Source organism: Larimichthys crocea, chromosome III, assembly GCF_000972845.2.
Source record: "Larimichthys crocea isolate SSNF chromosome III, L_crocea_2.0, whole genome shotgun sequence".
NCBI classification, from domain to species: Eukaryota; Metazoa; Chordata; class Actinopteri; family Sciaenidae; genus Larimichthys; species Larimichthys crocea.
Genome location: NC_040013.1, coordinates 3,150,299 through 3,177,805, shown reverse-complemented (window position 1 = coordinate 3,177,805; position 27,507 = coordinate 3,150,299). Strand labels below are relative to the sequence as shown.

The following is a 27,507-nucleotide window of genomic DNA, read 5'->3' as shown; positions in this document are numbered from 1 at the left end:
TTCTCCGCCACCTCCTCTTTTCCTTCTCCTCCCGCCTTCATGAGCCAGTAGCCCCATTTCCTTTGATTTTGCATGACCCATTTACAATACAGTGAGAAGGAAAGACACATTATTGGATGAGTTGGTGCATTCTTGCCTTGTTGGTATCGCTCGGTTGCACTCATCAGAATCAAACATGTCTTTACGCTCTTTGAAGCACATTTTACATCTTTCCAAAAAAAAATGCATATTTAAGTTCAGTTAGCACTGGTTGAGCCATTCTTCTGACTTCAGACATTTAACATGGTGATCCATGAGAAGCATGGAGAACTGATATCAGGTTCATCTCTTCCCCCTCACTGTCCCTGATATCTGCGTTGCCAGGAACTGCCGGGGCATTTGATGTATTATCTCCCCTCGGGAACGTGCCTCCCTTTGCCCTTTTTTTATTACCGCTGCACATTGTTTCCGAATGTGTACCCCAAAAGCATGACAGTACACCTGAGTTTGATGTAGGAATGCTGCCCTCATCATGTCAAATCCCAGGAAAGCATGCATGTTAATCAGCCTCTGTGAGATAAGGCAGTGAAACAGCAATGAACAATAGTGCAGTGATACTTGTGTCCTCCTGGTGTGCACAGTCATTCAGTTTCCCTTTTGCACCTTCCAAAACTGCTTGACATGAGTTTCCTGTCCTGTGCTGTGTTGTATTGATGTTTGGTGACTGTCACGCCAGCAAGCAAGAGATGTGTGAACGAAGAACCCTGCTGTGCTACGATTGTACCGAGCCTGTATTGTAAAAAGCATCCTTTTTTTGCTTTTAGTGCGTGAACGCAACAGGACTTTTCAAAGTTTGGAAAAAAAAAAGATTAAAAACCTAAAACGTATAATTATCGCATTCGATCTCTGGCTCTTTTTTCACACATGCATCTCATCGCCCTCTCCCCTGTCAGCTCTAACAAAGAGACATCTTCTGCTCTCATTGCCTCTACAGCCAGCGTGGCTGTATAAGGCTGGTAGTAGCAGCAGAGGCCTCCTCTATGTTTCAGACGGCTATGGCGGGCGTAGGCAGGGGCGGGGACGGCGATCCCTGGATTACTATGACGAATCAGAGCTGGAGGAGATGACCCGCGTGTTCGTGGCTCTGTTTGACTATGATCCCATGTCCATGTCGCCCAACCCTGACGCTGCTGATGAGGAGCTGCCGTTCAAGGAGGGCCAGATCATCAAGGTGGTGATTTCTCACATTAAGAAGGCATTATCTAACGATGAAATGACAAAATGAAGCGAAATAAACACTTAGATCTGTACTTTGGGTGTTTTCCTTCCACTACTCTGCAAGAAGACATGCTACGGAAGCAAAAGAGGCAAAGCAATGCTGTGTTTTTGCCTATCCCCTATGCTTAAATGTTGTCTCAGCTAATGCCTTAGAATTACATCTAAATAGTAGTAATCTTTGCCAGTCCTAGTTGCAGGTTTACAGATTCCGGTCATTGTTTTCTGGCTGCGTGTCCGCCCCTTCCTGACGCTCTGTTTTTCCTTTTAGGTGTTTGGGAATAAAGATACGGACGGCTTTTACAGGGCACAGATCCGAGACCGAGCGGGTCTGATCCCCTGTAACATGGTCTCTGAGATCCAAACGGAGGATGACGAAATGATGGACCAGCTCCTCAAACAGGGTTTCCTGCCACTCAACACTCCTGTGGAGAAGTTAGGTGAGATGTCGTTTTTCCTACACGACCTCCTCAGCTTCTTTTCTTCTCCCTTGCACCCTCTGTCTGTGTGACCGACCTAATGCCTTTTACTGACACGTTTCTCCTCTCCTCTACTCTCCCCCACTTAATCGTGTTTTTCTGCTTTCCTGTAAAGTGAACTGTGATCGTTTCAAAGATGGCCGCTCAATAAATCGCAGGTCCAGAAAATCCAAGAGAGGTCTGTGTCCAATGAGATGCTCTTCTCCTCTCTGCTTCATCTCTATTGCTCTTTTTTTCCCACTTCTCTTCATCCTCATTCATCTGTCAAGTGCCTTTAGCTAAACTCATTAACTGTAAACGTTGTTTTACCTTGCAAGCCGGATGATCAGATTGCAAAGATTGTCGGACTTGCAAGGACTGTCATGCATCGTCACTGGTCATCACATCCTTCAGCAAAGTTTCCACGTTATTCCCGCTGACTTTAACGTCTTTTATGACTTTTTCTCTCCACAGAGAGGAACAGGCGGAGCGGCCGTCAACATCCGATGTCGACGCGGAGGATGATTGCTCTGTACGACTACGACCCCCGAGAGAGCTCCCCTAACGTTGATGTAGAGGTACTGCCCTCCTGTGGCTCCAGCTATTCGCTTTGTCTTCACCATTCTCTGTCACCGCCATCATGTTGACGAAAAGCAGCCAGAGCGCAGAATACTTTGAGATGAAAAATGTTGTTTGTAGTTTATTCAGAATTTAAAGGAATAGTTCGACATTTTGGGAAACATCGAGTTAAATACAAAGTTTGATGCCACTTTCATGTCTGTTCATTGAATATGAAGCAGGGCTCGACAGTAACAGTTGCCAGGTTGCCATTGGTAACCATTTGAGAAATTGGCATCCAATCATCAGGAATCAGGGAGAGCAAACCCCAAAACAGATACATTGTTGATTGAAATATTTGCTTTTACAGTGTGAACTGGAACCAGACAATGCTGCGTGAGTATTAGGTTGTTTTACTGTTGGGCTGACACGTTCGACTAATATCACCCCAAAAAAAAAGTCTTGAGATTCGATATACTTCAGCATCTTTGAGCTGGACAGAAAATTATACTGCAAAGCAACCAGCTGAGTTTATTTTTGAGGGATCTGTGAACAACAGCTGCTCTGCTATTTGCATATTAGGAATTAAGGCTGGACACGTTTACTCTAACACTTAAGATTCAAGTTCTCTTGAAAAGAGTCAGGTGAGGTGGTTTAGGCATCTGATCAGGATGCCTCTTACAGAAGTCTTGGTTTGGAGGTTTTCTAGGCACGTCCAATTGACAGAACGCCCCAAAACAGACCCAGAACTCGCTCGAGGGACGCTGAAGTCCACCTGGCCTTGGGATCTGGGTGGCATTGCTCTGGAGAAGGACATCTAGGACGACCAGCCGCCACCACAACCCCGAATAAGCAGAAGGAAATGGATGGATCCTGTAATAAAGCTTTTAAACATTCGTTTATGTCACATTTTCATTGTTGAGCTGACGTCTATCTGCAGATCTTAATTACTCTAAAACATAAAGTGACTGAAAACACAACCAAACGCTGATGCCTGCTTTCCAGTCTGGCAAACCACTTTTCAAATGTCAGTGTCGAGCCCTGTAACGTGTTAATTGGTGAGCTTTAGAGGTGCTAGCAGACAGATTTAGTTTCCCTCACACAGCCAGCCTAGCTGTTTCCCTGCTTCCAATCATGTCCTCGCTGTAGCTTCATATTCAAGGGACAGATTTAGGAGTGCTATCGATCGAGATGATGTCAAACTATTCCTTTAAGTGCGATTCAGAGCAATATGTGCGGAAGTTGGAGGAGGGATTACAGTAAGCACTGTGTAAGCTAGAAGATTGAATTACTTTCCCGTGCTGTTTTATTTTCATTTATTTTTTTGCCCCTCCCCCCCGTTCACTTACTCTCACCTTTCTATTGGCACTGCCACCGACACAGTATGAGGGCAGCAGACTGAATGAGGAGGTGAGTGAGGGTGAGGAGGGTATGGTACTGTCTGCTCTGTGTGTGTTTCCTCCCCCCGTTTGTCGGAACGCAAACGAGGAGGCTGGGGCTTCGGATGACGGGCCACGGCCCTCTGTCCCTGGCGGTCATGAATACAGCCCCTCATGCATTGCCTTGAGCCAGCATCTCCCCTCCTCAGTTTGGTCTTTCTGTGTTGACTTCTCTCCTACATACTGTACATACGCTACGTTTGGTCTGTGTGTGTTCTCGAGAATCCCGTAAGGAAAGATGTGCCCAGTGTGTTGCAATCCTGTCTTCAAAGTTTCCAACATCCGATGCATCTGCAGTTGCAACAGTCCGTCTGCCGAGACTGAATTGACACTCGTGTTTAAGATGCATCACGTTGGGGTTTGGAGAAGGAAGCACGGCATTTCAAACTCATCAAACCACAGTAGATTTGATGTATTGGAAAGTTCTCCGGCACGGTTAAAGTGCCGTAAACAACAACAACAAAAAAAGGCACAAATGTATCTCAAGGCTGTTTCTTCTCTGACAGGCTGAACTGACTTTCTGTGCCGGTGACGTCATCACAGTTTTTGGTGAAATAGATGAAGATGGTTTTTACTATGTAAGTACTAAACATTTTTAGGAATTTTTTTTTTGGTGTCCCTGGTCCTGGAAGTACAAGTGCTGTTCATTTTCTGCATGTACACGTGGTCTGAGTACTTTCAGGACTTGGATATTAATATCTCCCAGTTATATCATCACCACAAAAGATGATTCTTTGATTAAAAAATTAGGAAGAAAAGTCCCAAAAGAGCATATCCGTAAGAAACATCCACTATGTCTGTTGAGCTTTATGTTGTTGCACGAGGCCGCGTTGTCTTTATGTTGTTTCTTGATTTCTACGTGGATCTTCAGCTGTGAGGAGGCTGAATTTGCCTCCGACACAAAGCTTAAGTCTTAATGATGTGAAATGAGTCACCTGAAAACAACTCATTAAACTAATGTTAAATTAATTAGCTACAGCTGATCAAAAGTCATCAGCTACAAATGAGTAACCTGATTTTGCCGACCTCTGAAATCAAGGCCCAATCTAGAAATAATGAACAGTTCTAAGCAGTACATTTGCCACTGAGCTGTGCAAGAAAGACATATATGATTGATAGGTGTAGTTATTTATATACAGTATATACACCTCTTTTTTTCACCTTCTTGTATGTACAGTATTTTTATCCTGATGTTTCCTCGTTTTCAGCTGTTTTCTATTTTCTGTCCGTCTTCCTGACAATAGTTCTTTAAACTGTGTGTAAGTACACCGACGGCTGCATCAAACCAGAGTCAAATTCCTTGTATGTGCACACATACTCGGTCAAGAAAGTTGATTCTGATTCTGAGCAGATGTCCAATAACGTTGCAAAGAGAGAGAGACGAGTTTGTTGTCGAAACTCTCTCACTTGAATCATCAGCACTGAAGATTACTAAGAGCTGCATTAGGAAATATCTTAGTCCCAATTTGAATTTCAACATCCAATCACTGAGCTTGAATTTCTGTGACATACGCTGCAAGCAGCAGGTAGAAGCTAAAAAATGACGGTGTCCGTCTGCAGCTTCAATCAAGTCCCTTTCAAGTTCTGGTTCAGACATGGGTGAATTCATCTGATTTGTGCCCGAGGCTCATGGGTATTGTAATATTAAGAATATTGCTTAAAAAAATTGAAATGAGAAACAAACCCATGTGGGGAAAAACACCTGTCCTCCCGTGCATCATTAGCAGAGGGTAAAAATAATTCTCCCCATTCCTCAACTCTGTTGCAGCGTTCACTTGAAATTCCCATGTGCCTCCTCAAAGCATGGGTATAAATAGTTAAACGACGGGGCTAATTCAAAGTCAAACACAGCGGAGAGTGTCTCACTGTCTTTGTGTACTCTGCAGGGCGAGCTCAATGGACACAAGGGACTTGTTCCTTCCAACTTTCTAGAAGAAGTGCCTGATGATGTAGAGGTTTTTCTCACTGACTCACCATCTCGTTACGCCCAGGACACTCCAGCACGGATAAAGACCAAAAGGGTACATGCTCCTTCGCAGTACTAGCCCTCTGTCATCCCGTCATTTACTCTTTTCAGTTCCCTCTATCTCCTTTTAGTTCCGTGTCTGTGCGTGTGTGTGTCTCATTGACGTACAATGGGATTTCTGACTGTAAATAAATAGATGTCTAAGATCTATGAAGAAAAAAAAATAAAACTTTAAGACTAATACTTGACAGAGGTACTTTTTATTTTTCATGTTTACTGCTGTGAAAGGGGGGGAGGGGAGGGAGTTCTGCATTGTATAATACATGGATATATTGTATTCATAAAGCATTCTCAATGAGAGTAAAACGGAGGTGGTGGGGAGGGGAGCTCCTGTGACTTTTTACTTGTTCTGTCATGTCTTGGAAACAACAGCAGTTAACACTTTTTTGCACACGCATATTTAGCATTCTAACAGATGCTTTATGAATATATTCTGTGTTTGATCTCAAATCATTTCTAATAGAGTAAATAGTTTTGTTGTACTGAAAGATGAACTATGTAGTCTGTAGCTCAGCATGTTCTATAGTCCAGATGCATGAATTCTTGAACATTTTATATAAAGATAAGTCCTAGTGTAGTACAACTTTTGTATCTGCTCCTGAACGCCTTGTTTTTGTATATTGCTTTCTTGTAAAGTAGCACGCAAAAGGTCACTTAGCATATGTTGCCATCAGAAGAGAATAATTTCAGAAGCTAATTATTTACTAAATGTAAATATGTGATGTTATTTTTGTGTTTAACAAATAATGCAATTGTTGAAATATTAATAGGTGTCATCGGATATTTCTTTCCTTGTATTCTAATTTACCATTGTCATAGTGCAAACTTATTGAAATGCCATCACCATATATATTTTTTTTATTTCTTTTCCTCACCCGCTTGGCAAAACAGAAGAAGAGTGTTCATTTCACACCTTAAAGGCTCTGTTTCCGTCACGTAAGTGAGCAACTGAGGATACCAAGATTACGCTCCCCTCGTCTAATGCAGATGACATGGGTACCCCTTAGTTTCTGGTATGCAAACATGTGTACTTTATATGACATTCCTTTAGTGCTGCTCTGCCTTTAGGTAGTTTTAGGAACCTTCTTTTGTTTTCACCAAAACAATCAGTACTGTCTGCTGGTAGGAGGTAGTGACCCTAGCCAATGCATTAGACAAGAAGTATGGTATCTTCAGTTGTTTCTCTGAGTGTTGTACATGACAATGTCCGTCTCCTGCAATAAGTCTCCTGCTGTAACTCATGGTAAGCTAAAAGGCCATAGTTGTACTAATTGCCCTCAAATATCAACGAGTTCTGTTTAAAATGAATGGTACGAACATTTAGACTGCTCAGAAAGAAAATCCAGAAAATCCACAGATTCTATGCAAAAACCCAAAGAAAAGCATAAAAGTTTTTTTTTTTTTTACTTCAAGAAATTTAGGAACACTTCCTCCTGTATGCAAAGAATAATGTGAAATATAAAAACGAATCAGTTAGCATTTTGGTTTATCAATTTGATTTGGTTTAAAGTGAGACGATGCAACTTTTGCTCAGCAGCAGCTACAAATAATTATGGGATAATACTAAACTGCAACACACACTGACTGTAAACAAGGCGTGTGTGTGACATGTTGGCTGTCCTGCTTCTTCTGGCAGAATGACATGGGTGCTCAAACAAGCCACCTGTAACGGCACTTACCTGTCAATCAGAGTGGCCACGCCTTTAATCCTGCATAACTTTAAGCCTTAATATAATGTGAACAGGTGAGTTGTATATAAATTCACCCTCAGTACAGTTGTCATGAACGGGGAAATTAGCTACAGAGACCAAAACTGTTTTTTGTACCAGGCTGTAAACATGTTTATTTCTGCTGTGAAGTTGGACATTTGGACATGGGGACTTATGGAGACTGACTCACATCTGGAGCCAGCCTCAAGTGGACGTTTGAGGAACTGCAGTTTTTGGCACTTCCCAGCCACGGAGGTTGCAGCTTGGCTTTTTACCATTTAGCTAAAATGCAAAATTATTGTAACAGCAATATTTACCCAAAGTTTTTAGCCACAATAAGCTGCTAGTCATAGCAGACCAAATAAGATTGTAGCCACGAACCCCCCTCTAGTGTACTGAACTGAAAGAATAGAAGTCAAATATTTGATCTGTTCTGTCAAAAGTTGCATATTCTCACTTTAAACTTTAAGAAAATACCAAATGCAGCAGAGTGATTTTGATATTTTAGATGTTCTGGTGTTTAAATTACACTCACACACACACTGTATATGTAAATATAGCCTCACAAAAATGGAATCTTGAACCATCCGTCTTCCCAAAGTGCAATTTAAAAGAGCCTTTTAGCTCATGATTACAGAAAAGGAATAGTGACTCGTAGTTTCTCTGTAACCCAGTTGTATCAGTAAATATCTATAAATATAAATAGCTATATATACATACATATATATATTTGAGAGGAAGGAAAGTGAATGTGATATAAATATGTCCCAAAATGCAAATGTATCTGTTTATGTGAGAGAAACTGCCCTGCCTTTGATATTCATTGTTGGGAAATGTCGTCACCTTACATTGATGTGGAGGTTAGTCAATGTCATGCTTAAATTCTGTGTTGTTGTTGTAGCTTATTCGTTAGCAGCTTGATTAAAAAAACAAACAAACTACTGTTTCTACCTGACAGAGAGGGTGGGGTGAGGGAGGGAGTGCACAGGACAAACATCCAGGGAAGGTAGACTTCAGAGCTATGGTGGCCCTGCTGAGACAGGAAGGACTTTTAAAAAAGAGAAGCAGGGGGGAGTAGTGAGGTGTGTGAGAGACGGTTGGCTTTTTAACACCCTCAACTGTCCCTTACGGGTCTCCCATTAGGTTCCGTTGGAAAAATCGGGTCCGCCCAGAAGAGCAGCCTCTCCCACAGTGCGTCCACACATCCCCGGCTCTGGCTCTGCCACCGTGGGGCCCGGCACGCCCATCAGGGCCCCACTGGACATGTACTACTCCTCCAAAAAGAAAAAGGGACTGCTCTCCAAAGGGAAGAAACTATTGCAAAGACTTGGCGCTGTAAAATAATTTCTCGACACACTTTCTTGTAGTGTTTAAACAAAAACAAAAAAAAGAAAAAGGGGAAAAAAAAAAATCTAAATATAACACAGTTGACAGGTGGCATTTGTGAGCTCAGCAAATGCTTTATTCTTGTACATCTGTTGTATACTAGAATATTTGTATTTTGTTAACAGTATCAACTTATTTTCAATAACACATTTCATATTTTTGGTCCCGAAACCTTGTGGTGTCGGCCGATGTAGTATTAAGTATCTTACCTCCAAGTCTCTGGCTGATGAAGTTGTGCTGTAGACAGAGACGGGGCCTGGGGGCATTCTTCATTTTGCACTTGGTCAAGTCTGACGGGTCAGCGTCTGTGTGTGTGTGTGCAGAAATCAGAATGTCATTCAAACACAGAGGGCTCGGTTAAACGTTGGGGAGTCCGCTCTGAATCTGAGCAAAGACCCCTTGAGGACCACGAGGACTTGAGCTCGTTCAAAAAACAGCCAGTCACGTCAGCTGTTGAAGAGGTTTGCATGCTTTACTTCAGCACATTCCCTCCCGATCCCCTCGAGACTGCATGCGACATGATGGGGGGGGGCTCAAAACCTACGAGCATGCAGTACTTTAATACTTGCTGTGCAGTAAACTGTGACAAATCAGCAGAATTAACTCCTAATCTTCTGCCCTATCTCGACACTGTGATAGAGGCAAGTGCCCCCCTCCACCCTCAAACATCTCAGACACCTACAAAACAAGCACATACTGTACCTACGACAGGGTCTCTGCAGTAAAATCAGCCTGAATGGAAATGCCTAGTAGATCCAACCTCCATGTATTTGCCTTATAATCGCACAATGGTTAGTACTTTGTCCAGTAGAGCGTGCAGTTCCATGCCTACTATTCATTTATATTCTTACTTCATGAGACGAGATCTGTTAGATGATGTTAATCCTCACTTGTGATGTGCAGGGTATTGTGTGATTGTCGTGATTTCCCCCCCCACCCAATAGGACCAGAGCTCACATATAAACCAAGTCCGAGGCTCCTGTGTTGACTATCATCCACGTTTAAGCCCCCCCCAAAAATTACATTTTTAATTTTTTTAAGTTTTTGGAGCTTCTGAGTAAACAAAGGCACTTCATTTTTTTATTTAACCTCACTGTTTTTGATGCACATCTAATTTAAAACAATGACTACTCTACAAAAAGAACAAAGAGTTGATCTGTGCGATATAGCATCAGCAAACGAAGTCCTGTTATTGTACTGCATTTGATTCATAACATGCAACAGTTTTGGGCGTCACTAGAAGACTAAAGGTTCGACTGTTTTCACAGCAGTTTAACGGTGAGACACAAGGCTACCTCTGCGCTGCCCCCCTCTGCCCCAAATCTATTAGATCTGAAAGATGTTTATTCAAGCCAATCTGTCATCGATGCCTGTTCAGTGTGTCCCGAGTTATGTTGGTGCAGGATACAAGTACTGTATATCAATATATATAATATATATATATCTACACCTTAATGTAGAGTAGTGAATGTATGATGAATTGAAAGCCAATGTATTTTCAAAAGCTGCCCAAAAGGATTGTGCAGATGTCAGTCTTTGTGCGTGAAATGAAACAGTCCACCTTTATTTCCTCGCACCATTTCCATCTCATCCTCATGTATTTTAAGATCTAAGCCTATTTTTTCTATAAAACAACAAGAGTTGAACTGAAACTGCCAAAAAAGAATGTATGCAAAACATTCTGTAATACTTTCTGTACAATTCTCGGCCAACAGCCATGTTAACCTACGGTAAAAAAAACAAACTGATGTACATCTTTTCCTATTTCTGGACCATGTCTTCAGACATTGCTTCTGTTCATTTTGACTGTTGCTCTTTTTGTACTTTGTCCATTTGTAAAATTGTTTTTAAATGTTTATACTTGATTTTCAAACTGCCTTTTTTGTACATTTAACTTTATAATCAAACAGTGCAAGCTTTCCCCATGGTGTCTTGAAGACCATATTGTTTTAAAAGTCTGCAATTGTGTGCTAGCTTTATGATAAGAGTTATCAGCCTATATTGATGGTTACAAATTATTGTGTGGGTGTGCATGTGCAATCTTTTCTAAAAAAAAAAAAAAATCTAAATAAATTTGATATTTTGTAATGTTTGCATGTGTAATTTAACTTAACACAGAAATTATTTACAACACAAACTTTTTTTTAATTAAATGCGTCGCAGCAGCATCAGCCTCATTACGAACAAAAATAAGACATTTCAGCAGATTTTTTTCTATCTACAAATCACCAGGAGGCTCACTGGTGTAAGAAATAAAATAAATAAAGACTTCAGGTGCTTAACTTAGATATTTGTCCTTACTCAAAAGTCCAAACATGAACCTAAATGAAGTTTTAAGTGAATACAATGCTGACATGTAGTTCTGAAACCGTTTGGATTAACCTGAACCTCAAGTGTGTTTCAAACATATTCACAAATGCTTTGAACTGAACTCTCGTCTTTGCACTTCAATGTGTAACGCAAACCTCAAACTGTTCAGTTTAAATGAATCTAACAAAAAGGCTGACACACATAAAGATCTTAAGAAGGAAGCTGAGCAGAGTCCTCGTGTCTTTGACCTCACAGGTAGAAGAGGAGGTTATCCAGTTGCACATGGGGCTGCCTGTGGATGCTCTGACCCACAAGGAAAGCCAACTTGTGGGCGTACTGGCAGGGAGCGGGCACTCTGATCACCCCCTGAAGCACAAACAGGAAAATAAATCTGAGCATGTCGATTGTGTGATCAGCTCTAATGGTTGTTCTTCTTAAATATCCAAAATGTTCAGCCTACCTGCCAGTTGTAGTACATGTGGCACAGCTTGTAGGTAAGCCGCTGCATGTGATCAGGCTTCAGTCCACTTGTGTCGTACACGACGTTGTAGTGGGATGGGGAGACGCATCCAAACGGGACAGCCTGGCTCACGATGTAGAAGTCGTACCTGATAAACGAAAGTCGCAGCAGTTTGATAGCAGTGCTACTAAATGAGTAAATCAAAATACACACACGCACAAAAAACACGCACCACTCTGGACGGGTGACCTCTGAGTCAATGACGGTCCCGGGGGGAGGGTTGGACACTTTGCCATTGGCCCGAGCGAAGAACCTGCTGCTGATGCGCTTCTTCACCACCACCACACTCAGCTTGGGCCTACGACCAACAGATGAAGCAGGTCCATCAAAAACTGGCAGGAGAACTGAAGCTTTGTTCTGATTATTTTGTGACTGGTGACACGGCAGAAGTAACGTCAGCACGTTGGAGATTTCACAAAGCCTTAAAAGATGAAGAGCTCACATGTAGTCGTGCCCCATGGACTTGATGCAGTCCATGATCTGGGAGACCTCATAGTTGACCACGCTGTGCAGCTGGCCGTCTCCCACCCCGTCTCGGTACACGATGATGCGTGAAGGCAGGCAGTTGTTGAACTTCAGGTATTCCTTCAGGGCACCTGGAAAACAAAGTTGTGACAGTTATTGCTGAGACACTTGACAGATGGTTGACGTAACAATAAAATGAATTTGTCAACTTAAGGAAAGAAACTTGCCATTTAAGGCCATCTTCAGTCCATCCATGATTTCCTGGCCTCTGTCCTGCAGCACACACTTTGAGTACCACCTTGACAGAGAAATTCAAAATATCACAATCAAACTTACCGGCTATAGACTAAGGTCCAGTTGAGGAGGAGTCACTCAGCTGCTTGTACAAACTAACCTGCTCATGTTCTGGTTGAGGCTGGCCACGAGAGCGCCGATGGACCTTTTCCCAGCAGTAGTGTCATGGTAGCAGTCGATGCCCACAATCATCACATGTTTGAGCTGGTGGGACAAGTGAGCAGCACAGTGTAATGTTCCACTCCTGCAGTTTCACAGCTTGTTGACTTGCCGCGGTCACCGTAGCAGATAGAAGCCAGTCTAGTCAATGAGAGCACTCACACAGGGCGCGGCTCTGAAGCGGCTCTCCGCGCCACGGCGCGAGCTTTCCGCAGTATTTCTATTTTTTCCCGCGAGCCGCAGCTAAACCTCGTAAATTTCAACAGAGCACTGCGCACCAGACAGGAAATCCGACACAGAATCAACGTAATAAACTTCCGCCCCCTTTCAAAATAAAACACAATACGCAGTTCATGTAGCTTTTTACAACTTCACATCAACGTTACGTCACGACCGGTGGCACCAGGTGATCAAAGATCGATCAAAGGGTCTCAACGAGAGACTAATTGTTGAAGTGGAACAACACACAATCATTTATGACACAACAGATGCTTTTTATAATCTCCTCCACGTCGGAGAAGCAAAGTCAGCCATTTGTTGTTGTTTTCTTTATACGCTGATTATCGCGGGGTCTCGGGTATGTCCAGGATTCTCGCGTGATCTCGTGTGAATACGGCCGCTGGCGTTCCGCGGCTGATCCGCGACCGGTGTGAGTTGAAGCCGGGCAAAGGACCGTTCCGCTGCCGTTCCGCCTCCTGTGTGAGTCCCGTGTTAGTGACACGGTACCATTTGTATTCTCCATCTGCTGAGATCTGAATTCTTTAAGGACACACCTTGTGTGTCGAATGAATGACTTACAGGGATTTCCACACTCCAGAGCTCTCCTCCCATTTTGCACGCCACCTGCAGTGCAATCTTGGTGCCCACAGACATGAGCGCCTTTCTCAGAGTACGGGCAACCACACACTGGCTGGGAGTGGGACACTCCACACAGAGGAACCTCTTGACGGTGTCGTACTTGTCCTTCCTGTCAGTGGGGAGGATCACCACTACCTAACAGACGGAGAGAACGTGAAGGTCTCATGCATACAACATATGAAATGTGACAGCATTGATTAGGCTAAAGTCAAACATATGAAGGTCACAAACCATCTGTGTATGGGGTCCAACATTCTGCTTCAGGGCTCTGAGCAGAGACTCCTGGTGATCCTCGTACTCGATCCTGAATCAAAGGACAGCAACACAAAACGTCTCCCGGTAAGAGGTACCAGATCAACAGCACCACCGACTACAATAGTTTAATAGTTTCTCCAAGAATCTTGTTTAGTTTGATTCACAGAAAAATAAAATACTGAGATACACATATTCATTTTTAAACATGTTCTCTAGCATTCCTTAAAATCAAGAATTCCTAATAAACCGTCAGTGTATTTAAATGTATTCCACACTAAATGTGATCCCTACAACAAACAAATATTGCAAGGACATCAGTTGGACTTTGATAACTCTTTTTACACAAAGCCTGTAGAATACATTGTTCTCTTGCCAGAACTCACATGAGAGGGCTCCTGATGCGGATACCGAGAGGAGCCGAGACTGTTTTGAGGGTCTGCAGGAGGGACTGGGCTTCATTGCTGCAGCGACGGGTGCAAAACATGATCCAGTTATCCAGCGGAGGACTGTTCATCAGAGGTATGCCACGCATCTGTCTGCTCCAGCTCGCATCCGCGGGGCCGTAATCGTACTAGGTGACACAAATTATGTTAATCTCTCAATTAAGATCGTATGAATAAATAAATTTAATGTATTCAGAAGAACCACAAGCAAATTATACCGATCTTGATCCCTGGAAAAGCGTCTCCCTCGGGAGGACTCTGCCAGTCAGATTTAGGACTTTGGAATCAAAGTTGAGGCCCCACTTATCCAGCTCCGCCTGTGCATCAGCGTTCCTAACAAATCAAATCAAAGCCCGGGATTAAACTTGCCTGAAGATGTTGACGGAAACAAAATCATGGTTTAACTTCTGTGCATATGAACAGACAAATTACACAGCGAAGAGCCTACCTCTGTATGTTATTGATGAATCTGTTGACGCCTCCCTCTCTGGCCTCTGGTGACAGTTTGGTGTGGCTGTCCAAGGCCTTCATGATGGTGAAGTCAGCTCGGATCTTCTGGGTCAAACCTGTCAAACACGACATGTTTCACTTCGTGGTTATACTTTACCAAGTTCTGCAGCAGACTGGGTGTGTTTTTTTTAGTTCATGGAGATGTTTGGATCATATCCCACAGCTGACACTAGCAAGAAGAATCACACACACTGTACAATGACCTGTGAGGTAGCACAGCTCTGGGATGAGCATGGCCGGGCCAGGAGGGGGAGCTCCAGCAGGACCCAGCCTCTTCACATGGCTGACGAGCAGGGCCTGGTTGTCATCGGTGATGTCCAGGCCATATTGCTTCGAACAGAGTGAACAAGTCCGTGAATAAGCCTGAGGTTTAAGTGCTCTGACTAGATTCAGCCTATGAATTCCACAAGTCACCTTAAACTTGAAGATGGAGGAGTAATCTATCAAGTTCTGAGTCTATATTTGTTTCCTTCTCTTTGTCCAATCCCAATCTTCCAACTCAACGTGCCACTAAAGAGTTCAATGCAACATTTAGTTGCCAGTAAGCATACTGTTTATCGTCCCGCAATACTTGACACCTACATTCTTGTAGTAGTTCTTGAAGGAGATCTCTGTGTCTCTCCTCGAGAAGGTGTTGGTGGGAGTGTGATCCCAGGCGATATCATCAATCCTGTAGGTTCTGTTGTTGTATCTAAAGAAATTGAGGCAGCAGAAGAACAGAGCAAGTCCAGTTACACAGAGGTGCTTTTGAAACCGATGCATCACTTCCAAGCCTAGATTCAAAACTTCTGCATATTAATCCAAGAATGTGAGTATAAAATGTGGATCCTACTTTGTGAGGACTATGAGTCCGATGAGCTCCTTCGCGCAGATGTCAGGGAAGCGCTGATTTCCAAACTGGTGCCTCAAGTTGACCATAAAGTCAAGGACCGTCTCACTGCGCAGCACCTTGTGGCTCTGGTCGATACACAGCATGATGGACGACTCGTACCGCAGGATGGTGGTGCTGTAGCCTGGCCAGATGGTCAGCCTAGGATAGCGGGGACAGGTGCAAAGTGTGTCATTCCAAATTTAATTAAACAGTTGTTTGCCGTCATATCAGACTGCCCCACTAACGAGTTCAGAAAAGTGAACTGCTACAGCTTCTGACTGGACTTAAATCACTTTTAAACATCAGGATGTGAAAAAACAAAACAAAGACGAATGAACAAACTTGTGCACTGGGATGTCGAGTGGATCCTGGGGGTTGTAGTAGTTGCGTCCAATCTGCTGCATGTTGAGAATTCTCAAGACCCTGTGGAAATTTAAAAACTACCGTTAATGAGAAGTTTGGAACTTTCCAAAGATCCAAAATGTCGTGGTGAACTGTATCCTTGTCTTGTATACATACAATCCAGTTATTGGACTGGTGCTTCACTTATTTTTTAAGAGACCTGAAAACTGGAAAGTTTACCTTCTGAATATGATGTTGTAAAACTGAATGCACATCGGAGATGTGGGTGGCAGTTCGTTTGTCAGGGTGACTGTTATCTGAACCTTCTCTCCATTCCTCGTCTCGCTGTGCAGCACAGTCTCCTAAACACAAGAAAGAAAACCAACATTTGTCAGGAGCTGAATTCATCAAAACAAACTACCGAACCTTCAGGTCACATTCAAGGGAACAGTTTTGCAAACAGGGCAGTTGTGTGTCTTCAGTTTGTTTTAATCTAAGTGTTGGACGTTGGAATGATCACATCACCTTGCTGTGCAGTCTGTTAGGCAGAAAAAGCAGGGCTCCGTCAAAGCTCCGCGCTGAGCCTAGCACTTCTTCGTGCTGGAAGAGCAGCGCAGATCTCAGGCGTCGAGACTCCATTGGCGGGTTGTAGTCCACGTGGTACTGATAGAGAACCCACTGAGGGCGGGACACTATGCGGAAGAAGTTTGCTGTCAAGCGAATGGGGGAACCGCTCGTTCCTGAGGAAGTACACACACACAATTTCAGGGAGTAAATTATAATCCTGTCCACCAATGACACAATTTGCTGAATCAACATCAAGTGATGACAGACCAGTCTTCGAGTCCTTAACGTGCGCCATCGCCTGCCTGGTGTTGATCCCCGCATCGTTAAAATCGCGGCGGCGTCCTCCTCTCTCCCCGAGCTTCACCTGCTGAAAGCCGACTGAAATCTGTTGAAGAGCTGATGGAAACAAATTCAAGCCATCAGAGACGTTAAATGAACCACACGCAATAATCCTGAGAACCTATGATAGGCAGAGAAAATCTTTTAGGGATCGCCACAAGTCTCCTGCACTGCAGTTAACTTTATTCATAGAAATTGTCTACGATACATATTTTAAATCCCTTTCACAGGAAAAAAAGGAATAACCGAGATCACCTGACGTAAGAAACAAAACATGTGATGACTGTATGTTACCATCTCCAGAAAAGGGTCCCGGAGCACCTCTCTGCCTCCCTCTACCGACCAGCTCTCTCTCTGTGGGCGGGGCAGCGGCGGCGGCGGCGGCTGGTGCAGCCTCTTGAGCCTGGCTCTTCAGAAAGAAAACAAACAGGAAAAGGAAACGGTCCGTTCTTTCTAGTGAAGGAAGTCAAGTTTGTAACGCAGTGTTCAAACAGAATCGCATATGTCAAATTTCAAAATTACCATTTTACATTTTGCACAACAATTTTCCAATTAAGCTGTTCAATTTCTCCTCTTGGTTTGCTTCTGCATTTTGCAGCACCGGCGTCTTGTGAAGACCCACCTTGCTCGGACAACTGCTGCTGAACAGATTCTGACACCCACTAGAGGTCAGCAAAGCTCTGAAGGGGGGCTGTGAGGCCTTGATTTTAAGTTTTGGTACAGGACAACTTCTGTGTGAGACTCACCCCTAAAACACACTGCATACGGAACGACTCCGGAGCCGATGCGTTTCAATTTTAGTCAATGTGTCAGCTCACACAGTCTCCAGTTTCATATAATTTCTAACCTAATTTTATCAATCATTACAGTATTAGTGTTGTCTTATCACTATGCACACTCTAAGTTAAAATAAAGAAAAATAAAAAAGGTCACAGTGAAGGTCACAGTGAAGGAGACAGTGAAGGAGACAGTAAAGGAGACAGTAAAGGAGACAGTAAAGGAGACAGGGAAGGTCACAGGTCACAGTTAAGGACACATTGAAGGAGACAGTAAAGGAGACAGGGAAGGTCACAGGTCACAGTGAAGGAGACAGCGAAGGACACAGTGAAGGACACAGGTCACAGTGAAGGACACAGTGAAGGACACAGGTCACAGTGAAGGTCAAAGTGAAGGACACAGGTCACAGTGAAGGTCACAGGACCAGTGAAGGAGACAGTGGAGGACACAGTGAAGGACACAGGTCACAGTGAAGGAGACCGTGAAGGTCACAGTGAAGGAGACAGTGAAGGTCACAGGTCACAGTGAAAGACACAGTGAAGGTCACAGTGAAGGAGACAGTGAAGGTCACAGTGAAGGAGACAGTGAAGGTCACAGGTCACAGTGAAGGTCACAGTGAAGGAGACAGTGAAGGTCACAGGTCACAGTGAAGGACACTAGTCACAGTGAAGGAGACAGCGAAGGACACAGTGAAGGAGACAGATCACAGGTCACAGTGAAGGACACAGTGAAGGTCACAGTGAAGGACACAGGACACAGTGAAGGACACAGGACACAGTGAAGGACACAGTGAAGGACACAGGACACAGTGAAGACTCCTCTTACCGCTCCAGGTGCCTTGGTCTCTTGACCTCGCGCTCTGCCTCGTGCTCTTGCTCGTGCCCGACCAGTCATTTTTTTTTCTTTTTAGCAGCTGTTTAATTAAGAGAAATATTTTTAATGTGATGATCTAAACTTTAATCTGATCTAAACTTTAATCTGATTAAAACTCAAACTAACAGTTTTACTCTTTAAGGCACAAAATGGCGCCCGTATAGCTCGACCGAGCTAGGTTAGCTTAGCTTTAACGGTTAACGGTCAGTTCTTAAGAGTGACCGTTAAAACCGTTTTTTTTTAACCGTTTACCGAATACGACACGAACATATTGAACTTTAAAAGCAAGTTTAACACGTTAACTCCACATTTACGTCGTGATATTGTCATTTTTTGACGGATTTATTAGCGAATTTGATTAAAATATTTAATGTAAATATTAAAAAAATACATTTTACTTACATAAACTTTTGGATAAAGTTTCGTCGTAAATTGCGATTCAACGGAAAAGACACGCGCGGTCTGCCTCGAGGAGGTTATAGGCCTCTTCACTGAGAAGATTAATACGCTTGACTTGTTTTATTATTTTTAAACACTTCTTCAGTTAATATAAGACATCTATAACTACCATTTAAGTGCAGTTTGTTTAGTATTAATCTAATAGAGACGTTATTAAAAAGGTTGAAGTTATTACTCGGAAAAGATGAAGAACTACTTTTTCTAAGCGGAGTGATCCCGTTTTTAATCTAGTGCTGCTGTGCGCCTTATTTAAAGCGGTGTAATCTCAGCTGTGGCCACCAGGTGGCAGCAGCGCTCCTGCAGTAAACATAAAGACTCTGAGCTCTGATACACACACACACACACACACACATTATTGCTGCATTTAGAAATCAGCAACTAACTTGACACATGTCAACTTCAGCTTTTCAGCCCATAGCTCATCGTGCACCACAATAAGAGTAAATGCCAACTGTCCTAACTGCAGAGCTCTGCACTCCAAAACAAGTATGAACAAGAACAGTTTGTTCCCACCACGCCATCGTTCTGATTAACACCAGACACGTGTCAGCAACAATCACTGTGCAGTAACCTCCAAACATCCACCAAACCTGCAAATTATTTATCCCCATTGTTTAAAGTCGGCTTGCACAATCTGTGCGCACGCTACATATAAACTACCTCCTCTACATAAAGCACTATTATTATACTACGTACAGGCTCTACACACGTTTATTTTTATCTCATCTAGCTTATATCTGTGTATATATGCTGATACGAACTGGTCTAGACGTGCTATATCTATATGGAAAGAGATAACCTCTGTATGATTTGATGTTACATAAATAAAATTGAGATTTAACAAATTAGTCTTAAGGGCTAGTAAGTACTAAGACTAAATGGATTGAGGCCGAGGCTTACTGCGAGATCTTGGTGAGTTTAACTTATAACGATGATAAAAAAAAATAAGTAATGATTCAGAAATGAAAGTGTTAAGAATGTTTCTACAAAATCCTCTTATCCACTCCTTTTAAGAAATACCTGATCACGAGCTATTATTTCTTCCCAAAGTTTTCCTCTCTTCTCCACATCCCACCATTTGAAACAGAACTTGGCACCTCAGAGGGCATTTTTATGAAGATGTACGCAAGTCTTTCATGTCTGAGATCTAAGAGTGATTAGAGATTCAGACCTGAGGGACTAGTCTGCAGAGGACCTGCTTCAGTCACTGTTTACCTACTGGAAGACGACTGAGGTGGAGATGAAGAAGAAGGGCAGGTACATCAGTGTCATCAAGATTGATTGTGGGGGTAAAAAGGGGAAAGTAACACACAGAGGATTGGGTTTTTGTGTCTATGAGCATGCGGGAACAGTTCAACATTATACACACGTAACTGTATCTTGTCAAAATGCAGAACAATGTGCACATGACAAAGTCCAGTACTGTAAGTTTTCTTCAAAAACCTACTATCTCTTAAACAACAACAAAGGCCACTGAAAAAGAGTCAAATATGAAAGAAAAAAAGATGAAAATGTGCCCAGGGAGAGGGCTGCAAGCTGAGCAGTGCGAGGCTGAGAAAGGTGCACCCTGCCAGGGACGTTGATGAATGCGCTTCAGGCTTCAAGCTTGCCCTGCAGCCCCCCAGTGGTGTGGATTCCACGTTTATGCTAATCACACTCTGTGAGAAAGCTGATGAAAGGAGACACGCAAGTACACAGTTAGTACATCAAACTGGCTGCACTTTATCATCATCACAAACAAACATGTCATTATGGTCATCAGCATCAGTGCCAGGAACATGTTTCTGTATTAACAGACAGTGTTTGAGCGGTTCGGCCTCACGTTTCGTTTTCGAAACGATGAAAACAAAACCTCTCGTTCTACATGAATCACAGTGGTCCCATTAAGCTTGAACTCCAAATCTAGAACAAGAGGGGATTCGGAATAATAAGGAGCTACGGTGCCACGATATCAGTAAGCGGGTTAGCAAAATTAGATTATTCTTTCGCCTGCCGTGGAACCTAATCTGCTCTGCATCAGTGCGTTTATCCTTTAAAAAAAAAAAAAAGATGCAGGCACACACACACACACACACACACACACGCACACACACACACACACACACACACACACAATTTGCACCGTGGGTTTCCGAGGCCGTGCTGGATGAAGAAGTCAAACCAAGCATACAGTATCTGACACAAACTGGTTTTCTATTTATAATGAAGACAGAAAAAACGGCAGAAAAAAAACCAAAACAGTTTCTGTCTTTGTTAGCGATGGTGCACAGTCGGTATTGTCAAAATCACTGAGGTTGACTTCCATCAGACGGAGTGGTTCAGTTCCACACAGACTTTGAATGAGAAAGCACCATAAAAAGAGATGATTTCCTTCCATAATAAAGGTCCAGTGTGTCAGAATATGGAATATAATATACATTACTTTGTTTCTGATGTTGAACCGTCATGTTTCTACAGTGGCCTAGAACAGACAAACACTGACTGTAGATGCGGACATTGTTTTGGTGTTTTGGATCCATCATAGTTTCTCCTTTAAAGACTGCGATCTGCAGCTTCACTGTTGCCACTGAATTCTACGCACTGGTCCTTTAAATCCTTTAAATGTTTTCTGCAGCATCGTGGTTCTAATAGATTTTTAAAGATCCAGTTTGTGGGATTTAATGGGGTCTAGCAGTGAGGCTGCAGATTGCAACCACTCGCTTGTAGAAACATGGTGGACTCTGTTCTCTCTGTGGATATATATAAAAAACTTTCAGGTGATTATACACTAATGAATATTATATTCCATATCTGTCACTATATCCTTCTGCATTGTACACACTGGACCTTTAAGAGACAGATTTTCTGCAGCATCGTGGTTCTAATGGACGTTTAATTCCATTTTTCCAACATTTTGTGGTTAAAATGAAACACACAATAAGGCCGAATCTCTCTTTATAAAACCAAAACGCTCACACATCATCATGATTCAATCCCTTATCTACATTTCCTGCAAGCCTGAACACCAAGGACGTATCCCATTCGGGTTCCATTTATTTGGCAAATGCCGCTTCCTCTTTATTTGATAACAAAACCCTCTGGTGGTGGCCTTGACTTGTTGGAGATTATGTGTGTATACAGACACAGGGAATCTGGGTAGACAAAGATGTGATTCAGTAGGCATGGATTTGTCCGGAGAATAGAGTCAATGCAGAAAGCAAAGTGGAAAAACTGTCTGGAAACACATTTGAAATGTTTGTGAATATGCTTGATGTGTTCAAACATGAGCCCAACCCATCTTTTTTTTATTTTTTTTAAGAGAGGCAGGGGGTAAAGCCAGCAGGGGGAAGGAGGCCCGTGCTGACCATAGCAGAGTCCTGCAGAGGCAGAGCCCCCTCGGAGCCAGGCACAGTAAGGATGCCATGTGATCTCTGAAAAGTCAACAAGGGTTGGTCCACAGCTGGGCTGCAGGAGAACAGAGAGCAGACACGTAGCAACACCCTCCTGCTGGGAGCAGCCGAGGATACGGAGGACTCACAGCCTGCCCATGAATCTACTGTAGATTTCGCCCCCTGAAATGTGAGAAGACAGCAGGGAGGAATCTTCCCCATTTCGGTTTTCATCGTTTCAGAAGCAATTCCTATGTTTAGCGCTCATTTTAGTTTACATACATGGTTGGATACTAACCCTTCGGACTCCTGCATTTCAATTCTTCAACAATAAATATCACGCTGCCTCCGTCGAGCAAACACACAATCCATCTCCGCTGTGCCAGAGAACCAGCGCACAATGGGAGCGCTGCAGATTTAATTTCCTCAAAAGATTAAGTTGCCTTCTGCATCACTGAAACTTTCTAGGGGTTTGAAGCTGAAATCTCAGTGGTTATTCCTCTCTTTGTCCAAAGCATTGGTTTGAACAAAGGTGCAGTGAAGCATCAGCACCAAAGAATCTAATAAGCACAATGTGGGAATAAAGCAGAGGGGAGTGAGCATCAAAGGCAGCCAGGCACAGCATGACTGGCATCGGTCTGAACTCCCAACCTAGGACACTCAGCATGCGCTTCAGCAATCACCCCCTTTAGACCAGTCCTGGGCAGTAATTAAAACCATCGTTCCCACTGCCTCAGTATCTCATTAGCCACAGGACCCTAGGCTTTCATCCTTGCTTGTCCAAAAATATCACAACTCCACACACCAGCAAAGATGAGCCCGGCACAACCAAAAACACACGATTGTGACATCTCAGAGATGAACAGAGCATTATCTAACTATCATCTAACTCCAAAGAACAGTGGGCGATCACAAAAGCCTGTCTCTCCATGTCCAATGTAATTATTATTACACCTAACAGGGATGATTTGGAGAGAAACTGTCACCCTGCTGTTGGTTGATTAAATCTACCTGTGCAGGAAACAAAGAATAAATACAGACATGAAAGAGTAACCAAAACGTAGCTGCGACACATTTGCTCAGCGGGGAACAAGGCAGAGAAAGAGTGCTTTGTATAATTTTGTTTTCAGCTGCAAACATCAACCAGTGTTTGCGACTGAAACCCATTAAAAAAATGAGGACAAACTGATACATTTGAAGCTCCTACGCTTTCAGTATCAAAGGGAGGATTTGAAGTGGGCGAGTATCGGTTGCAGTGGTCAGATTTAGTACTTTGGCTGTAGATAAAAAGAAACTCTTCTTCCCATGTTTAATTCAGTATGAGCCATGACTAACTCATGTAATATACTGGGCCTCTGAAGTCAATCGAAGGCGCTTTCGCTCTCTTTGTGTACTGTAGACAGAAATGAACGTGTCACTGTATTTTGACGATGATGCACCTCAACGTGCGGATGCAGGTCAGGAAAATACGTTGGGATAGGTATTTTCTTCCCCTGCTAAATCGGTTCTTCATTGGCAGTGCAGAGCTATACTAAAACCTTAATCCACCGCATGTTATTAACCTACTTGGCATCACTTCCAGGCTGTTTTTGTGCTTTGAAATGACAGCAAGAGAACTAATGCAAAAGACAGGATGTCAGCAACAGCATTGTGTCTGCATCTGTCTTTAGGTGGCCTGTTCTATCGTACAAATATGTTGAATGTGCCATGAGCCACATCAGTTGGTTCTGCAGCAACAGTGGCCCGTAAAACTGGTTTCGCAAAGAATTTACGACATGTTGTGTATGAATTTTCAAAATAATTTTATGGTCTTCCATTGGAGAGTTGCAAAATAGTTGCAGTGCCGAGATGCCCCACCCAAACATATAAAGTCTGTTCTTGAAGAGTGGTGTTACATCGCCCTCACAAACATGCCAACCACTCCTCCTCCTCTTCCTGCTGCACAAATGTGTGTATCTGTGTGTGTGTAGTGTACGTACCTGAAATGGAGTCTCCCCATTCTTTGGTCACGAGAAGCTCTCTGATCTTTCAATGACACAAAGACTAGTGCAAGATGAGGATGAGCTCTCAACCTTTGTCAACATCCAGTCTGAAGCCGCGGCTCTTTTTTTAATAACAGCGGCGCATTGTTTATGTGAGTGTGTTTGCTCATAAAGGGCCTTGATGCCACAAAATAAAAACATTATAGAACCGGGTCCCTGTTTCCTCCTCAGTGCCATTATGAGTCAGTCAAAATTAAAACCCAACCACAAGCTGGTTCTCAGCCAAATTCAGCTAACCGACTCTCTCCCGCTCTGTTTCTTTGAGAAGCCTTTGATGTTAGCAGGGGGCTTTTGCACTCGCAGTGATGGTAACGAATGATACTTTAAGCGATTCTTTTTTATCCGGCGAGCTTAATGAAAGATTAATGGGTTTGATATTTTCCCTTGTTTATATTTTATTCAAAAAGTAAGCCGCGGTCCTTGGAACCTGTTAAAAGCTTCTTGGTAATGATTTTATGGATCAGTGGAAGTCACATTATGTTCTTTGGCTCTGAATGCATTGAGAAGTGTCGATTGTCTTCTTCGCAACATTATCTCAACATGAAAGGCGTTGACCTTGAGCGCCGCGCCTACGTCTACGTCTGATACGGATGGGGCATATTGCAGCTGTGGCAGAAACGTGTTAATTTCCATATGTCCTAATTCAGCTTGCTGCAGACTCCCATTTCACAGCTCAAAGGATGAAATGATTCAGGCTCGGTGGATTATGTCGTGACAGTCTATAGATTTTCCCTCCAGTAGAAGATACTGCTTGTTGAACAGATGGGGAACTTATGATTTGATAATAGAGAGGAAATTTACAGCTGACGATCAGAGAAGATTGGTTCTCTTATTCCAGGGTTGTCAGTAGAGCTGATATCATGTACTTGTTTATTGCTGAAATCTGTCTAATGTTGGGAAAATTAAAAGATCACAATTAAAGCCATATCTAAACACATCTGATGCTGATAATAGAGCTGGATTGCACTCTTTAAAGAGTCACTGAAATGGTTCAATACTGGTTTGAGACTGATGGAAAACTGATGGAAAACATGAAGAGATGAAGATCAAAGACTCCTCTAAACAATATTTTCTGCTGCTTTTATGGGATGCATTCAGAAGAAGCCCATTGTTCATTTTGAATATAATCATATGCCGGTTATCTTTCTGACACGTACTTTAAATAAACTGGTGATCTTCTTGGTGATTATAATGATATGTTGTTATTCATCGTGTAGTCAAGGGTGCCTCAAGGGGCACACTACTGATTTTACACATGAAGTTCATGAGGCGCTCTGTCCTCTCAGTAAAAAACAAAAGCGCCAGTTGTTTCAGCAAACGCCCCCAAAATAATGACTCCTGTCCGCAGGGAGCAAAAAGAGGAAGTAGTGTCACGTTGTAAGACCAGACAGCCATCCCGTCATCAAGCGCCAAGGCTGTGCTCCGTTCTAGAAGAAAGAATAGTTCTTTCATGTCATTTAGATGAGAACAAACAAGAGAAGGGCAAAAAGAAACTATAAATACCCATACTGAAAACCAAAGCTTACACACACACTCATGAGATGAATGCATTCCAACTCCTCCCGGTGGATCCGGAGGTGTTCCCAGGCCAGATGGGCTATGTAGTCCCTCCTGCAAGTTCTGGGTCCTGCCAGTTGGATGTGCCCAGAACACCTCAAAAAGAAGGAATCAGATGTCCAAATTACCTCGTCTGGCTCTTTTTGATGCAAAGGAGCCCGCAGATCTACTTCAAGCTCCCTCCGGATGTCCGAGCTCCTCACCCTGTCTCTAAGGCTGAGTCCAGCCACCCTGTGGGGCAAACTCATTTCGGCCACCTGCATCCATGATCTCAGTCTTTTGGTTACTAGCCAGAGCTCATGACCATAGGTGAGGGTTGGAACATAGATTAGAGCTTTGCCTTGCCCGCTTAGCTCCATCTTCCCAGTACAATACTCCCGCAATACTGCAGACGCCGCACCAATCTGGAGCTGCCAGAGATACTTGGATTTCTTTGCTTGGGGTAGCAACTCACTCCCAACCAGGCTGCAGTATAGGTCATAAAAACTCAGCCCCCCTCATGTTAGCAGATGGCACATGGGCCAAACTAAGTCATCTTAAGTGGTTCTTATCACACTGATAATAAATATAAAAAGGGGGTTTCACTTCATGATTGACAGCTGAGCCTTGTGGGTGTACGACGGGATCTGAGATGGCACAAGATGACAGTTGATGTAAGGATGTGGAGACGTGGAGATGTCCTTACGTCGATGTTTTGGAGCTTCGTAAAAGAGACTAAAAGTTTCTTAACTCAATAGTAAGAAGTGATGTGGTGGGTCGTCCTGGTGGCCTAGTGGTTAAGACGCACACCATGTATGCAACATCACTAGCTGGGACTGTTGATGGCTGTCACCCCCCCCTTCTCATCCGCCTCATTCCTTGTCACCTCACTTCTGTCCAGCTTCAAAATAAAGGCACGGATGTGCAAAACATGATATTAAAATGTAAGTGATGTGGTATTGCGGTAGAATACCATGTACTGCATTTCACTCCCTAAAGACGTCTTAGAGGAGTAAAATGTGGATAGATTTGATCTTTGACACATGTAGAGAGTCTAAAATTTCTCCAGAGGGATGTGGAAACAAGAGGAACGGCAGAGGTCCACATCAGCAGTCACAGCCGTTATTTCCTGTGGTCTGGTGAATACTGCTTTAATGTGTACAGGATGAAAGAGTGCCGTGCAATCAGGGACCCACAAGATCCAGTAAAGGACCCACTATAGTCCGACTGCCACAGCCACAGGAAGGATGTGAACTCTATGTTTGTGTTTGACTGTGTGGGAGCGCCGGCAGAAAGAAGAAAGAAAGAAAGTAAAAGAAGGGACTGAGGGGGAGAGCATTTAGGAGGGAACAGTATGTCTCTGAGTGTCAGGGCCTCCTCCGGCCCTGAGGCTATATACTTTCTCTCCCCCTGTCTCTCTCTCTCCAACCTCTCGCTCTGTGATTTATGCCTAACCTCTGTAATTACAGTGCCAACCACAGCAGCCGTCAGGTTCAGATTGGGTGAAGCACAGACATGCCCCATCACCTGAGAGCAAGCGACTCGCCAGCTCTACTGCTAAATACAGCTGCAATTTTCCCTTCAGCCTAATCTCCTTGACATTGGCTCTAGGAACATATTTGTGTGACAACAAGACACCGCAGCGCCAGACATCAGTCAATTGTTTTCCATTAGAAGACGCAGTAAGGT

At 43.3% G+C, this 27,507-nt stretch overlaps 2 protein-coding genes across 4 annotated transcripts in view; one reads left to right on the top strand and one right to left on the bottom strand.

Moving 5' to 3' along the window:
* Window positions 1-11,126, top strand: part of rimbp2b (RIMS binding protein 2b) — an 85,819-nt gene extending 74,693 nt beyond the window's left edge. For 2 of the 3 annotated variants that reach the window (XM_027277604.1, XM_027277605.1), the window contains 8 exons: window positions 1,029-1,210; window positions 1,526-1,694; window positions 1,849-1,911; window positions 2,187-2,290; window positions 3,654-3,680; window positions 4,216-4,287; window positions 5,596-5,730; window positions 8,588-11,126. In XM_027277604.1, coding sequence (XP_027133405.1) covers window positions 1,029-1,210; window positions 1,526-1,694; window positions 1,849-1,911; window positions 2,187-2,290; window positions 3,654-3,680; window positions 4,216-4,287; window positions 5,596-5,730; window positions 8,588-8,788 — 953 coding nt within the window. In that variant the 3' untranslated portion in view covers window positions 8,789-11,126. The remainder of the gene's footprint in view (window positions 1-1,028; window positions 1,211-1,525; window positions 1,695-1,848; window positions 1,912-2,186; window positions 2,291-3,653; window positions 3,681-4,215; window positions 4,288-5,595; window positions 5,731-8,587) is intronic. The other variant, XM_027277606.1, reaches the window with a different exon arrangement.
* On the bottom strand, window positions 10,981-19,018 carry piwil1 (piwi-like RNA-mediated gene silencing 1). Its single transcript, XM_019260318.2, has 21 exons — window positions 18,816-19,018; window positions 18,366-18,453; window positions 17,058-17,172; window positions 16,692-16,820; window positions 16,383-16,597; window positions 16,098-16,219; window positions 15,858-15,938; window positions 15,477-15,674; window positions 15,227-15,335; window positions 14,848-14,974; window positions 14,583-14,700; window positions 14,353-14,467; window positions 14,075-14,262; window positions 13,668-13,740; window positions 13,377-13,571; window positions 12,520-12,623; window positions 12,353-12,423; window positions 12,103-12,256; window positions 11,833-11,958; window positions 11,601-11,748; window positions 10,981-11,506 (listed from the first exon to the last, which is right to left on the bottom strand). The coding sequence occupies exons 2-21, from the start codon at window positions 18,432-18,434 to the stop codon at window positions 11,390-11,392; spliced, it is 2,574 nt and encodes an 857-aa protein (XP_019115863.1). The 5' UTR covers window positions 18,435-18,453; window positions 18,816-19,018; the 3' UTR covers window positions 10,981-11,389.
* Between the last annotated feature and the right edge of the window lie 8,489 nt (window positions 19,019-27,507).